We start from the raw sequence: 17,032 nt of genomic DNA on the forward strand, positions 1-17,032 counted from the left end.
AAAGCACCTACTACACTCTCTGAGTGGTTGGCGTTAGGAAGGGCATCCAGCTGTAGAAACTCTGCCAAATTTAGATTGGAGCCTGGTGTTGCCATCCGGTTTCACCAGTCCTCAGTCAAATCGTCCAACCCATGCTAGCATGGAAAGCGGACGTTAAACGATGATGATGATGTTATATATATATATATATATAGGGAAGAATTCACAAAAAAAAAAAAAAGGAGGAAGACAGGTGGTGTAGACAGCAAACAGATGTATTAGTTTAACACCCGAGAAGTGAAAAAGTCTTTAATGTTTCAAGCCTACGCTCTTCCACAGAAAGGAATACAGAAAGGAACAAGGAGAGAAAATAAAGAATGTGTAGTGGTTAGCGATCTATCATGGCGAATGCTGGACAGAGGAGTCACACAGGAGAGCTAGGAAGAAGGGAAGATAATAAAGTAGTGGTGATCCCAAAATGAAGGTGCACGTCCATGTGTATAAGAGAGCATGTATGTGCATGTGGAAGAGGGCTGGAAAGTCGCTTTCTGTTTCAAAAGGCACTTAATTTGTTTCTTTGTCAATTAGCATTTGCTTCAACTTGTTTTATGGCAGTTTTCTTAGTTTGAGACATATTGCCTGAACTTGTTTCTTAAAATATCACTGACACTTGTACATTTATAATCATATGTTGTCATTGGTTGTTTAACCATCTTAAATACTGATATAATTAAATTGTAGATTTATATTAGTGCTGTGTGAGGGACACATGTCCAATCATATAACTCAAATTTTTACTTTGTAGACTTTCTCAGTTGAACATTATTGAACATTGCCATCAAATGTCTGCAATAAGTTTGTTAAATAGTACCAATAATAAATTTGATATCAAGCTCACTGAATATCATTTTACAATATCCAGGGGACAAGCCACAATATTGAATGACTGAGTTAGAAAAGTTTAATGTCTGTATCTGTATGTATATGTCTATTTCCCTCTGTTTCCTTGTGTGTCATGTTTGGATGTGACAAACAACTAAGTTATCAAACTGTATTGGACTTAGATAAACTAAATTGATGGAATGAACATATTATGGATGGAAATGAACCAATGCAATGCTAGTTTTGAGGATATAGGTGTGTATGTCTAATGATTGGTTCCTTGATGTTCTGTAAATCTAAATGTTAGAAAGCTGTTAATGTAAAACATCATTATGTAATTATTAGGCAAGTTGTAATCTGTCTTTGACTACAGGTGTTTTGTCTTCGCTGTTATTTACTCTTACTTCAAATTTTTTTTATGTTTGCGGTTTATTTACCATCATTCTTTACTCTTATACTAAAAGAACTTTGCTCTGTGTTGTCCATGATGCAAAACTTGGTGAAGACTTGGAGGTTGTCTCGAAGGAGGTCCTTACTGAAGTGGCCCTTTAGGGTGAGCCGGTCTTGATCGACTTGTTCACCAAGTATAACACGTTCAGTGCTGCAGTTGAGTGTTTATTCTCTATAGGCAAGGATATTTTGAGGGCCAAGAGAGCCAACCTGGTAGATGATAACTTTGAGAGGCTGATGTTTATGAAGGGCAACCAGCATCACATTGAGGCAATGGAGAAGGCTCAGTCAGAGCAGTACACCTTGATCGTCATCTGATCTTGGCATGATACCTATACTATACTATACCTTTTTGATTCATTTTAATACTTTTTGTACAGTAAATAAAGTGTATGTTGGCTGAAAAACTAATGTTTAATTTCATTTGTTCATTTAATTATTTGCATACACCTTGATCTTAGTATGCTATACCTTTTTGGAAAGCTCTGTCTAATCTACATGAAAATTTCAACTCTCTAGGTCTGTTTTTAAGGGTTTTAGAGCCCCCAAAAACCAAACTGAAGTTAAATTCATATGATAAAAGTTATCAGTTACCATTAGCTCTACTAATATTTTTTATCTGTTTAGCGGTTTAGCGTTTGCGAAGCTAACTTTTTGGTTAGCTGTGCCCACCACTGTTAAATAGCAAAGGAAAAGAAACGCACACACTGTATTTGAGTTCAGGCTGGATTAAAATTTTCTTTGAGAATTATCCTTATCAGCATGATGTCCACATGCTTGTAGGTGGGTCAGAGGGCAGTAATTCGATCTAGCTTATATGTTACGTGTTTTGGCATGGTTTCTGTGGTTTGATGCCCTTCTTAACACCAACCACCTTATAAAAGTGTATTGGATGAATTTTATTATAGCACCAGAGCTAAAGAGGTTATCTTGCCTCTTGGGAGACCAGAAGGGCAACAAAGAAGAGAGTATGAATGTGATGGGTAACAGTGATGGGTAGAAGAGGCGGAAATGGAGGAGACATTGACAACAAAATGGTAGGCTGCTAGTAGTTGTTGTACTATTAAAAAATATAAAATCATTTTTATGTTATTATCTACCAATATTATATCAATATCAATGTTGTAATCTCTATGATAGTTTCATAGATAGTATACAGTACTAGTATTTTAATACTTTCTCTCTCATATTCAAATTGTTTTAGTATTTTGTAGATAGCTTTTTCTCTGCCATAAATTGTCTTTATTTGCTACATCCATTCTAAATCAGTATTGATTAACTTACTAGTTGTGGGGTTCTCTTAGTTCAAAAGTTTGATAACAACATACTGGATTTAAAGCAGCTTTGATGTGAAGGCTTCTAGTGAGTGTCAGGGTTGGTTGGGTCTTGTCTCTAACTTGTCTTTCTTTTCCCAACATAGTTGAATATAATTTGTGGGGAATGTCAATTGGGATTGTGTACAGTCATGAATGATGTCTCATAGTATAGTTCCCTTGACTGAAGCTAAATATGTTTTTGTGTTGCAAGAAGAGATTTATGTTTGGCACTAACGAAAATTAAAAATGTGAGATTTTGGTTATTAAAAACCAAAGATTATGTTTTGAGATTAAAGAAAAAAAAAATGGTTTACTTCTAACTTGATACTTATTCTGCGGGTAATAAATCAGCAGAATTGTTAGTGTTGGACAAAATTCCTTGCTGTATGTCTTCTGGCTCTTTATGTTCTGAGTAGAAATTGTGCTGAGGTCAACTATTGCCTTCCAGGTTAAATAAACTAAAGTAGTAGTCACTTGCTAGTTTAATGTTATTGACTCACCTCCTTGTTTCAAATTTACTGGCGTTGCACCTAAATCAGAAACTTGTTGTTGCTGCTATTATTGTTGTCATCATCATCATTGTCATCATCATCATTCTTTGTGTCTGGAGCAAGAGGATGCATGTTCGTGGCACATAAGTTTTCTTTAAAATTTGTTGTTTTATTAGTTGGTATTCCAAGTTTTATTGAACTGTTAACTAAATAACCTGGCTTGCTGCAAGAGGGGCCTGCTGGTGTGGCAAGAATTCCCTCTTTAAGGATGAATTTTGAGATTTCAAATTGCAAATTTAATATTTTAAAACAAAAATATCAATATGGTTTCTCAAATTGAGGGAAGCGATGGCTATTAGAGTAACTTTCCCACCACGAGTTGATGTGGTCAAAAACCAAAGCACAGGAAGCAGCAGTAGTAGCAGTGACAAGCAAGGTATATTTAAAGATGATGCAAGCACAACTTCACCACTGTTCCCAACACTATTGCCACCACCACCACCACAAACATTCATGAAACTAAGATTGAGCTAAGATTGTCAACTGAAGAATTAGCCAAAGGAAATGTTACAACAACTCTCAAAAGTGGGGAACTATGGCTAATTCCAACATACCTTGGTCAAAAGGGTGTCAAAATAAAGGTAGCAGAGGTACCACCAGAAGTAGACTTCTCTTTGCTGGTAGCAACCATTCTATACAGCACAGAGGACAAAATTAAATTTCTGCTAGTTCACAAATGGGAAAGAAGAATTGGTCAGGCATGAGCATAGAATTGTAGTTACACACTGATCTGGACAGGATAAAAGCTATTCCTGACCTGATCAAGTTACCTAATAGAACACAGCTGTTTGTAGCAGTACAGGGTAGAAAGCCAAGATGCTACATTTGTGGTGAAACAAACCATTTATAGGCTTTCTGCTCCATGCAAAGAAAAGGAAAATCTCTGCTGCTGCTGCAGACACCTCCAATATAATAACAGCAACATAAATAACAGCAGCAGCAGCAGCACCACCAACAACAACAACAAAATTAAAAATGAAGAGATTAGAGGAGGAGACACAGAAACCAACAAACCATCACACACTTGCATACTCTACACCAACACATCTAGAAACATCTTCAACATTACAAACACCTCAACAAACAAAAACACTTAGCATTCCTGATCAACAACATGAACAGCACTCTTAAGGCATCACTAATTACATGGCCATAGGCACAAACAGCAAGAAACCTAAAACATATTCAAAAATACACAGACATTGCTCTAAATGAATCCATCACATCTTTGCATAACACTTCTGTTCACATAAGAATTATAAAAACAGTGCAACAAACTTACAACAAACTGAAAGCAAAACATCTCAAAGGAATGGGAAATTTCTGTGGGACTATAAATAAAAGGCTCTACAAAGAAATACTCGAAGATACACCAACAAATAGCCAGGTCAGACCATCTGTCTCTAGAGAAATAGGGTAAGTGATTCTGTTCATTCTTCTCTCTGAAAAAAAACATGGTCTTGCTCAGAATAGGCAGTATGAATGCACATAGCCTGTGGTCGCCTTGGTAACGGGACCGTGTAGTCAATAGCCCCAGGCCACTAAGTTTAGATATAGTGGTTATCAGTGAAACCAGACTTTCCAACTGATGGTCTTTCATACCCATTCTTGGAGGAGATGTGATTTACTTATCTCCATGTCAACCAGAAATAGGGTGCGGTGGAACTGCAGTGTTATTCCAAGGATGTCTGGATCTCAAGATAAGGACTATCTCCCTAGATCCAAAAGGTAAATTGGTGGTCCTGGATGTGAACAGCAGTGATGGGGATGCCTTCAGACTGGTGGCTGTTTATGCTTGGGGTCTGGTTTGGTCCTGATCTCCAAGTGGACATTCTATTCCCATTTTCTTTACATTCCTCCCATTATCTTTCGATACTGTCCCTACAGCTCCAACAGTAATCGGCATTGTTATCCCCTTTTTCACTTTCCACACTCAGGCTATCCCTTATTTTATAGGATTGTACACATTTACTCACTCACCTTCCTTAATTATCCATGAGTCAAATGGGCATGCAACATCAATTACAGAGCACATGTGATTTACTTTGTCCACCACCATTATGTCTGGTTTGCTGTGCTCAAGCAACTGGTCTGTATGAATTGGGAAATCCCACAGGATTTTGCAAGTCTTCAATTCAATCACTCTCTGTGGTTAGTGGTCATACCATGTCTTACCTCTCCCTAACTTCCTCTTTTTACACAGTTTCTAATGCAGAATTTTTGCTACCCCATCATGTCATTGCGGCTTAGACTGGTTTTGGGCAAGTCTGGAACATTCATTTACAATATGGGCACCAGTTTCATCAAGTTCATTACATATTCAGCACAGTGGAGACACTTGCTCATTTCTAAGATTGACCCTTTAATTTGTGGTCAAAGCTTGGTCTTGCACTGCAAGTATAGTGCTTTCAATCTCCTTTTTAATGCTTTCTTTAACCAATTCCACCTATGTTCAACTAGCAACTTTTGTTGTGTCCACATGAAAATGTTTGCGTAACACCTTATTGTGTAGTTCTTCATGTTCTTGTACTTCTTTTGTTTTCTCCCTTTTCCCTGCTTTTAGTATGCCCTCTTGTCTTACTACATCTAGCAAGGTTTCTTTACTTTAGGTTAGGTATCTCAGCAAGTTCTCTATGCACACAGTCTTCCACACTTTCTCCATTTGCTGTCTTGTGTAGGCTATCAATGCCTGTACATGCATGATGGGCTCCATGCATGGTTAGAAGCTTTCTTGTCTTTCTGTCCAACTCCTTTAACTCATCCTCTATCCACTTTAGAATTCCAGCTACTCTGTCCCCTTCAGATTTCCACTGCTACTGTGCCAAATTGCCAAATCTTTTTTACTTTTTTATTCAATATTCTTTCATATTCTTTGCTATGTCTCAACTGTCCAGATGCTGAGAGGAATTCAGTAATGAGCAAACCAGCAAACGACTCATGATTTTTACTACTTCACAGGCACAGAAAGAGGATTTCACATTGTTTCCAATTTACTCTAGTGGCTTTAATCGAAATGTTATTAATGTTTTATTTCCTGTATCTCCACATTGTCCTTTCACTCTTTCAAAACCAACAGTTCCAAGTCAATGCCATCATCATCTGAAGTAAAAGATTATTTTCAAACTGTTTTATGTCTGCTGCCACCCCTCCAACCCCACAAATATATACTATTAAGTTCACAAGTTGCACAAGTGGGTGCTTGTTTCTGCTAAATCTTGTCGTACATTGAGCAGAGTAGAGACAGAGATTGTTTACCCATGTCTCGACATGAACTAGACATTTCAGGACTCCATTTTTTTTTTGTTCCTTTTTCTTTTTATTTAATTGTGTATTCAATTTAAATAGATAAATAGTTGGCACTTAATGTTACATTGTTGCTGCTCTCCATTGTTTTACTGTTTACACCAGGGACATTCTCTCTTATACATGCATACACACACACACACACACACACACACACACACACACACACGCACGCACACACAGCAAGGTGCACTTAAGTTATGTTCAGGCCTGCTATAACCATTAAGCAAAAGAGCATGTACTTAGGCCATCAAATAGTGTAGGGGAAACAAAAGAATTCCTTCTAGTTCTAGATTTACTTTGATGCAAATGGTGCAGCTAGACCAAGACCTCACAATAAAAGGTCTGCAATAAATGAAATATAAAATAAACAAGGAGACATATACATATCCATTAAAAATATTGATAATAATATTACTGTATTGCTATTAATATTATAGTATTAAAGAGTTTAATGATATATTTTAAACTTAAAATTGGAACCTGGCAGTTGATACATGAAACAAAGTCAGTGGTCTGTGCTAGTTTGTTGATGTAGTAATTATTGTAATCTGAAGTACATAAGACCATCATAATCATTATAAGTCACCTGATCTTCAGCTTTTCTCTTGTGTGTGCTGTAAGTTGTTGCAACAAAATTGTAGAAAGCAGATTGAGTCATGTATTTTTTGATGTAACTGTAAAAAAATTATTGATTGTGTGTTTCAAAATGTAGATATTGGTTTGAGATATTAATAACATTAATGGATCCAGGTTGCACAACTGAATATATATTTTACCAGCTGAATCACATTTAAAACTCCCAACAGAATAATATTTTGTTACACCAAATTTGTGTTGATTAAAGACTTAACAATCAAAACTTTTTAATGTGTAAATAATGTTACAAGTAGACTACAATAAGCCTTATATTTTCATCTTTTGATCCATAAAGCAATGTTGTGCATGTTCAGAGCTAGAACTTTTAGTGGAATAAAAGATATTTTGTTTGATAGAAATGCTTCCTCATGAGAGTTTCTTATGAAAATTCACCACCAGCATTAATTTCTGTAATTTCTTGTCCATTTGTTGGGTCTAACCCCCAAATCACATGGTTGCTAAGTGAGCTTCTCAGATACATAGACATATGTATTTATAGGTAATTATATATGTATGCATGTATGTCTATATATTTGTGTATATGTGTTGTGTGTATGTATGTATCTTTGTTTATCTATCTATACACACACACACACACATTTATATACATATATACACATATATATACATACATTCATATACAAAGTATGGGGGTTTAGTTCACAGGTGATCTTAACGATTAGGTATGTTAGGTAAGTGCTGTAACGGATTATTGGGGCTCCAAGATTATAGCCGAAATGGTAGTTATGGAGCCATTGCAGATTTCCAATGCAGCGGATATGTAATTGTTAAACAGGATGTCAAACATTAAGGCATGGCAAACATCTCAAGTCGTATACAATATTATTATTCAAAATCTTACAGCTGTTTCTGGGATATCCCTAAGTGTGGGATATTCCGTCATCAGAGACATATTAGGGAAAAAATATGGAAAATGAGAATGGTGTATATCAATAAAACAACAACATAGAGGAAGAAAGTAAAAGAATAAGGAGATGGAAAGAGAGAAGGAAAAACAAGCATACAAAATCATAGTTCAACTTTCCAAAGTTATAGAAACCAGAGCATGAGTCCTTAGGTGCAATCCTGTGTAGATCCATGAGTGTAAGTCTTTAGGTGCAATCCTGCATATATCCATGTGGGTTAAAGTCCTGATATAGTAGACATACCATGAAAAAGATGCTACTAATAATAATACTAGTAATGATAATAATTACAACAGCGACGCCGATAATGATGATGATAATAATAATAAAGGTAATGCTCGCATTGATACCGATACTAGAAACGACAGTAATAATAGCAGCAATATCACGATCAATTCACCTAATACCACCCTAACCTCTACCAGCACTACCTCATGTCTCTCTCTCGAATTAACCACGGGAGAACCGATAACTGCAGCTGCAGATCTGGGACGGATTGCCTGCTGCAAGCCCAATGCAGAAGATTCAACATTGTATACCGATGCACTATTCACAACATGGTAAATAACTCCTGTAGTACCAATTTTAAACATAGGTATTACGCACATTTAAACTCGTTTAAATATAAAGAGAATAGCAATTCCACGTCACTTGCCAGCCACATACATCATCTGATTAATAGAAAAATACAGTATAAACTTTCCTGGGCTATAATAGACTTGGGTACCCCATATCAGGGCCAACAATCTAGTTGTGGACTTTGCTTAAAAGAAGCTCTCAAAATTCTAACCCACATCTCACCACAATTGCTTAATAAATACAAGGCCTTCATTACCTGTAAGCACAAATTCTTCTGCACTTTTAAATTCTTTCATAAATCTAAATGTAAGCTCATCCCCACAAATAGCACCCACATACAAACCCCAATGATCATTAACGCATACCCCTTCTATATCTCTATAACTCTTATTTCTACCTTATGTCTTACCTCAAATCTATCTACTGTACCTCATCACACTATGAGATAAATATTAATTCTTTAATTTATCCTTAATTTATTTTAAACATTAACCCAATAAATCCCCTGCTATAAATCCCTAACTCTAACTCCCACTCATAGATAATTTAACATTCAACTAGCTCTTCCTTTCTTGACTACCTACGCGCACACAGCCCCATTGCTAAATTCTACAGCCTCTAACCTTAGTCAGGATGGACAAAAGCAATTAATACCAAATTTCTTCCCCAACAACTTTAGGCTTTGAGACTACCAGACATCTACTACTCTCTTTAAATTCCTTTCATTTCGCTCTATTTTTTTTTTACCCTATCTTCCTCTACCTCCTCATCCTCTCTCTTGTCTTCTTGGCTACTCCTTACACAATTTTTAGATACTAACACATATGAACCTTACTTTATCCTATAGCCAATCCTTAAAATCCCCCTACCTCACTCTATCTCCTCTTTCTATTTTCTTTTCTTTACTTTTACCAATTAATAGCCACCTCTGCTACCATTCTGTTATTGAACGTTGATATGTTCGTGCTTTTTTCTTTGGATGCCTACTATATCAGGACTTTAATCAACATGAATATATGCAGGATTGCACCTAAAGACTTATACTCATGGATCTACACAGGATTGCACCTAAGGACTCCTGCTCTGGTTTCTATAACTTCAGAAAATTGAACTATGAACTTTTATGCTTCTTTTTTCTTCTCCCTTTCCATCTCCTTATTCTTTTACTCCCTTCCTGTATGTTGCTGTCTTATTGATATATATCATTCTCATTTTCCATATTTTTCCCCAATTTGTCCCTGGTGACGGAATATCCCATACTTGGGGATATCCCAGAAACAGCTGTAAGATTTTGGATAATAATATTGTATATGACTTGAGATGTTTGATGTTCTGTTTAACAATTATATTTCCGCTGCATCGGAAATCTGCAATGTCTCCATAACTACATATCAATAATATTTTTTGACCACTATAACATAGCAGTTCTACACAGAACTATATTACTGCATTTTAACCCGAGGAAAGTGTCTTTTCCAGCTGTGTGTTGTTAACCAGTTGAAAAATGGTTAACAGTTACTTGGATTCATTCCCACTGCATTGTGCAAAAGTACATTTATATGCATGTAGCCATCTTGAGAGTCTTTCAGAAATTCTATTAATGATCTTCTCATTGGTCCACGGAATAGACGAGGATTCCTTGGAGCAGAGTCAGCATCTCCTGGAAATGATATTATATGGACCAGTTTATGTTATACTTAATTTTATCTTCTGTCAGTTGCTACACAAAATCGGCCAAAGATGTTGAATGTCTTATTGATTCTTTTGAAGCTGGCAACATGGTTGTGATAATGATTCTTAAATGAATCAGCCATATGCGCGCTGTAAACATATGGTCTTCCCCTTGTGTGCATGGTACATTTATACGTGGTCTAATCAATAAATATCTGGACTGTTGCCATAGTAACAAAGCTAAAGCACACACAGTAAAGCTGACCTTGAACTTTGCTCTGCATGGCACTAAATTTTAATGTTCTAGCTCACTTCCACTGTTTACAACAGTGCTTGGAATAAAGGTGTGCAGTGTGTGGCCATTGCATTGACCATGACAGAGACAGTTGAGCAGAAAATCTGCATCAAATTTTGCTATGTAAAGTTTGCTATGTAAAGAGGCCTATGTAAAGTTTTCAAAATGTTTTCATCATTCTTGACACAATCAAGGAAATCTTGTGCATCTGAAACCCGTGTGTCTTTTGTGTCAGCTGAAAACGGTTTTGGCACAAACTTGGCAGACATGTGTCTCACCTAAATCTTCAGTGATAATGGACTGGACTGAACCGTAACTAATCTGCGCATCCTCTGATAACTCAGAGATGGAGATTCAATGATTTCTCCTCACAGCCACATGCACATCACAATGTTTTTCTCAATTCTGCTGGTTGCGGGTTTCCCAGAATGTTCATCAACATCAACATTTTTTGGCCATCTTGGAAACGTCTAAATCACTTGTACACTTGTGTGTGGCTCATACACTCCTCTCCATACACTTTCTGCAACTTTTCTTAGGCCTCTGAGCAGCTATCGCCATGACAACTTTCTCTATCATGGTCAATGCGATGATCACAAGCAACACACCTTCCTTCCAAGCACTACATTAAACAGCGGAAGTGAGCTAGAATGTTAAAACTTTGTGCACATGCACAGCAGAGTTCATGGTCAATCTTTGCCAAGTGGCTTCACTCTGTGTGCTACAGCTTTATTTCTATGACAACAGTCTAGATACTTATTGATCAGACCTCATATACAAGATTTGTACTCATACAGAGGTTCATCAATGGACATTTTGATTTTTCTCTGCCTGAGCAATTAATATATTTATTTGTATATTGCACTTCTGATTTCATGTTCTGATATTGTTATTGTGTTAGCTATGTCATAGTCATTTCTACTATCACAATTTGGTTGTATTTAGTGCTTTTCATTGCAGTTTACATCTTCATTGGTATTTAGATGTTTATGTTTTCTAGATCCAGTAGGTGGGTTATTGAGCTGTTGTTGCATTTTACTATTGTTTATGTGGTGCATATGCTGCTCTAAATTAGTAGAGTTTACGTAGGATATCTTCACAGTATGCTAATTAAAAATAGCATGGTATCTATTAGATTTAGGAAAACATTTGTCTAAAATGGCAAAAAATTTTCCAGCGATCTTGGTTGAAACATACGAATTGAAATTGGGTTGAGCCAGAGGGCATCATGATTCCTATATCTGTTGTTTTGGTTTATTTAATATAGTGTGTTGTACAGGACTGGAATAATTTATTGTGTCATGTGTGTCTGAGTTTTCGTTAGTAGTTCATTGCTTTGACCAATTCTTCCAGACCTGTAAGTTCTCCTACCATAACATTGTGATGGTGTACAATGTTTATTATTATTGGAGGAATTGACAGTGTTGTGTATGCCTGCTTCTTGTATATATTGAATTTTCTCACAGTACCTAGCCCTAGCTAAAGCAGCATTATAAGTTGCATGTAATTTGAAAAATTTTTTATTAGTGGATAACCTTGAAATTCTTAGAGAAATATTATTGAGGGTGGATGGTTGGATGCCACATTTATGTACATAATATAATCATTTGACTTATGAAATGGTTCAAATAATCTAGTATCAAGACAGAAAGTAGTGTCAAGAAAATTTACTCTACGTTAATTCTTCCCATAATAATGTTTAATCCTGAATTTAAAAAAAAAATCTAAAGAAATGTTTCCTATGCCTTTCTAATTGTACTTTACTACTTCTGTCCAGAAAGAATAGGGCATCATCCCTATATAGACACCCTGTTACTTCCGGAAAAGGAAGACTAGATTAATGAAAGGATATATATTCCAACTAGGTCTGTGACCTGTGCAGAGTCAGATGACCCCATTGTTATATCAAAAGCATTCTCTCTATAATCTACCATCAAAATCTACTAAAGTGGATTGCGTGGCAAGCATTATATCTATTGAATTTAGAACTACTTACTAGAATTGTATAGTGGTAATAGCAATGAGCTAACTATAAAAATATACAGTAGATGCTGCAGACCATGTAACCATTTGTTGGTTGGCCAACAATTTAAGAAATGTCCTGTAGTATCCTGCAGTAGTATTTGCTGCATTTTGTCTATTGTAACTATTTATAAAGTTTATATGAGTGATATATGTATTGTATGTGCTTGTGTATATATAAATGCATATTTATATGCCAAGACTGAGTTTAAGCTTGCTTCTCACTCACATGGTTTCTGGTTGAGCCCTACTACTTGAGTCCTACCTTGGGCAAGTGCATGCTGCTGTTGCTTTGAGCTGATGAAGGCCTTATGATGGTATTCTATAGAAAAACTGAATGAAACTTTATGCATATGAGTGTACACGAAAGTGTACGTGTGTGTTCTTAACATCATATGGTAATTATGAATGAGCATCAATGTCATACACATAGCATCCTTTGTTGCGAGCCTTCCATGAAAACCTGGCTGGCCATAGGGAAAACATTACTTTGCTTGGAAATGGCTGTAGGTTGACATTAAATAGAACATTTAGCTTTAGAAAATCTCCCTTAATGAATTCCAACTGATACATACCATCATGGAAAACTGGACATTAAAATAATGATATCTGTATAGTAAATACTGACTGAGTAGTAACATAGGTAGTTAGCTTTTATTGCATATTTAGTTTGGATAAATTCCAACTGAATGGCTTGTAAAAATATAGATTTGTCTGGCATTTTAGATTTAGGTTTTAGATCCTCTACTTCCAATGTTAGTGTTTATCTTATCAGATTGTTTCTTGGCTTTAGAAATGCCTCCCTACATAAGTTATTGACTTTAGCACTATCTGCTAGAATTATATAGTCATAATAGCAATGAGCTAATTATAAGAATATACTGTAGATGCTGCAGTCTGGCCAACAGTTTAAGAAATGTCCTGTATGTAGTATCCTGTAGTAGTATTGGCTACATTTTATCTATTGTAACTGTTTATTGATAGACCTGTTAAGATATAATTGTAGCTAAAGTTAGTGATTATTGAGTTGTCATTGCTTAGCATCTTGGAACAACTGGATACTACTGCAAGTATAGACACATTTCATTTACCTGGTACCAGCTTCTACTTAGTTACCATTTTAGATTTAACTTGTTATTACATGAATTCTACTTCTCTTTTCCAGCCTTCATACACAGCTGTTCTACTTACATTGATTTATATTTCCCTCCATTCACAATAATTGTCGGCTTCCTTTTCTTAGTGATTCTAACAACTTGTTTACACCTACATCACATATTTCAGTTGTTTTTCTAGTTTCATTCTTGATTTATTTGTCACACAAACAGTTTAATTCTCCCATCCCTGATGGTAGGTTGGAGTTTATGTGGGAGAAATTTAACTGAAGCAACTATGATTTGGACAGGGTTTGCCAAGTCAATGTAAAAATCTCTGTGAATGGAATAACCAGGAACAATTTTGTGCATTATGAGAAGGTTCAGATATCTTGGGGCAGGTGTCCTCATGAATGAGTAGTTCTCTAATCTCAGGTCAGACTTGAAAAAGCAGACCTATGAAGAAATATATCCCAGCTGTGGCCATCTCTTGTGAAAGGGTGTAAATAAGGCTGAAGGAGTAAGAAAGAAGTGTGGATGTAGGAGAAGATGAATGGATGGAGGTGAATGAGCTCAGTGTTGAAAATCAAGGTGGGGAAGGAGTACGTGATGTGCTAAATGAATTAAAAGAAATTAAAAAGTGTTGATTGCTTAAAGTGGATGGAACTTGTGGTAAAAGGAGACCTTATTAGTTACATCGTGACATTACTAGTGTGGACAAGAGAAATGCTACATTGGTGATGAGCAAGTTTGACTACTCTGAAAAATTGGCAAGTCTCATAAGTGATGGTAGCTACAGCAAAGTAAAGAAAGACCCAACTCTGAAAACAGAGGAAGTTGTCACAGATCTTGATCAAGAATAATGATCACTTTATACCAATGAGGTACAGACAACTGACTCAACACTACAGTAAGCTACCACACGTGTATGGTCCTCCTAAGATTCACAAGGATAGTATTCCATTAAGACCTATAGTGAACTGTAGAAGTTCATCATGTCTGAGCCGCTTCCTTGTGAATATAATCAGTCCATTAGCAGGAAAGTCAACATTGTACTTGAAGAATTCCATCCACTTCACAGATTTGATCAAGGGCACCCCCATTGGATCCAACCAGATGGTGAGTCTAGATGTGATAAGTCTGTTCACCGAAGTCCCAACTGATGAAGCAGTATCAGTGATTCAAGAAAAACTGGTGACAGACACCTATCACTAGTATACCAATAGGAAACTTGATGGAAATCACTTTTTGTGTAGAAACTACCTATTTCAGAAAGTACTCTGATATATATCTGATATATATTCGTCATTATCACCGATAATAGCCAATATATACATGGAATACTTTGAGAATTTGACTTTAGGATCAACACCACTAAAACCAACCCTGTGGCTGCAATATGTTGATGACACCTTTATAGGTGTAGTGTCACAGGTGGGGTGGTGGGGATTTGGTATAGAATCAACTGATTTAGTTTACATACAGTATAATACATAATTCACATTACTACTGTGAATAGATATAATGACATGATGATGTATTTTTTACTTCTAGATCTCTGTGGTGTCATGGAAAACCATCTAACTGATGACTATCAGGTAAGCTCCAGTTTGCATTAAGCCTGCTACATAGATCTAATATTCAATGCTTGTTGTATAGTGTAAGAAAGAGTGACTAGATCTTACATACTTTTGCATGTAGCACTTTACACACTGTCACATAGCTGCATATGTGTGTCAGACACAATGACTACATATTGTCACATTGGCTAGTATGTAGTCACAAAGATGTATAAATATATATATATGAACACTGCCTATACACTGTTATATAACCATATTTATAGACAAAAGCAGCAGACAGCTGCTGATCTCATAATGAGCCAAGAAGCTAGTTCTAAAATCTTTAAGAGAGATATAAGTAGTAACAATACTAGACGGTAACATTTTTGTTGTCACTATAACATGGCTGTTCTACACATAACTATGTTGATATATTTAATGAGATTAGACGGGTAACCTTGTACCTCTTCTGCAGCAAGACACCTGTTTCTGTCTCTTTGTCTCACTGTAACCTTTCATCATCTGACACAAGATCACCTCCAATGCTCCCTCCCCCCTAAAAGGATTTTGGCCTAGCAAGTTACTTTGTGACCCTGCAAGTGCTGATGCCAGGTAAAAAACATCCAGTCCAAACTGTAACGGGGTTGGTGTTCGGAAGAGCATCCAGATGTAAAAACTTTGGCAGTAATTGCAGCATGAATTCAGCTAAAACAGTCTCCACAGGAGTGCACATACACGCACACGCACACATACACACACGTACACATACGCATACACATGCATAGGCATGTAAAAACGCGCATATACCTCCACACACAACCCCCTGTCTACACACACATGCAAATGAACCCACACATACACAACACGCACTCACACATACACACACCCAAGTATACATATGTACACACACACACACACATTACACGCACACACACATGCACACACACAAGACACATACACACACGTAGAAACGAACTCACATACACACATGCAAATGAACCCACATACAACACACACTCACACACACACCCAGGTATACATACATGGACATACACGCAAATGAACCCTCACATACACACACAACAAACATTAACATATACACGCACACATACTACGCATATACACGCACACAGGAAATAACCAACGTGCGATCCACAGAGCAAACCGCACGCATATACACACATACGTACACACACATATATATACACATACGCACACGCACACAAAAGTACAGGCACACACTGCTAGAAAATCACTCCCACACAGCACACACATACTCATAAACTGCCTGCCCACTTTCTACTGACCATTGTCCACAACCACTCCCAAATTATTCCTGCTACTAATTCCTTCCACATTGTCACACGACAAACACACACACACACACACACACACACACACACACTAACAGATAAACAGCCAAACCACACATACACACACACATACATACGTACACACACGTTCTGTTATTACACACACACACATACACACGGACCCGCGCACACGCACACATACTAACCTCCCTCTTGCACTCTCCTGTCTTAGAAAGAAATTTTCCTCCACCCCTTCCCCTTCCGGTCCTTCCACAATGTAACCTCGTGGACATGGGTGGTGATTTTTTTTCTTCCTTCGTTTTTCCCTTCTTTGGACTTTCCTTGTTTCTGACGAAGAGCTCTGCTCGAAACGTCATATTCTCTCTCTTTCCTTTCCCGAGCGTCTAGTAACACAATCTGTATCACGTCCTCACGTTGTTGTTTTTTGTT

At 36.8% G+C, this 17,032-nt stretch overlaps 1 protein-coding gene across 5 annotated transcripts in view; it reads left to right on the forward strand.

Annotated features, from left to right (window-relative positions):
- Window positions 1-17,032, forward strand: part of LOC106869951 (E3 ubiquitin-protein ligase Mdm2) — a 109,459-nt gene that overhangs the window by 28,664 nt on the left and 63,763 nt on the right. For all 5 annotated transcript variants that reach the window (XM_052974827.1, XM_052974825.1, XM_052974826.1 and 2 more), the window contains one exon: window positions 15,262-15,305. In XM_052974827.1, coding sequence (XP_052830787.1) covers window positions 15,276-15,305 — 30 coding nt within the window. In that variant the 5' untranslated portion in view covers window positions 15,262-15,275. The remainder of the gene's footprint in view (window positions 1-15,261; window positions 15,306-17,032) is intronic.

Source organism: Octopus bimaculoides, chromosome 19 (assembly GCF_001194135.2).
Source record: "Octopus bimaculoides isolate UCB-OBI-ISO-001 chromosome 19, ASM119413v2, whole genome shotgun sequence".
NCBI lineage: Eukaryota > Metazoa > Mollusca > Cephalopoda > Octopoda > Octopodidae > Octopus > Octopus bimaculoides.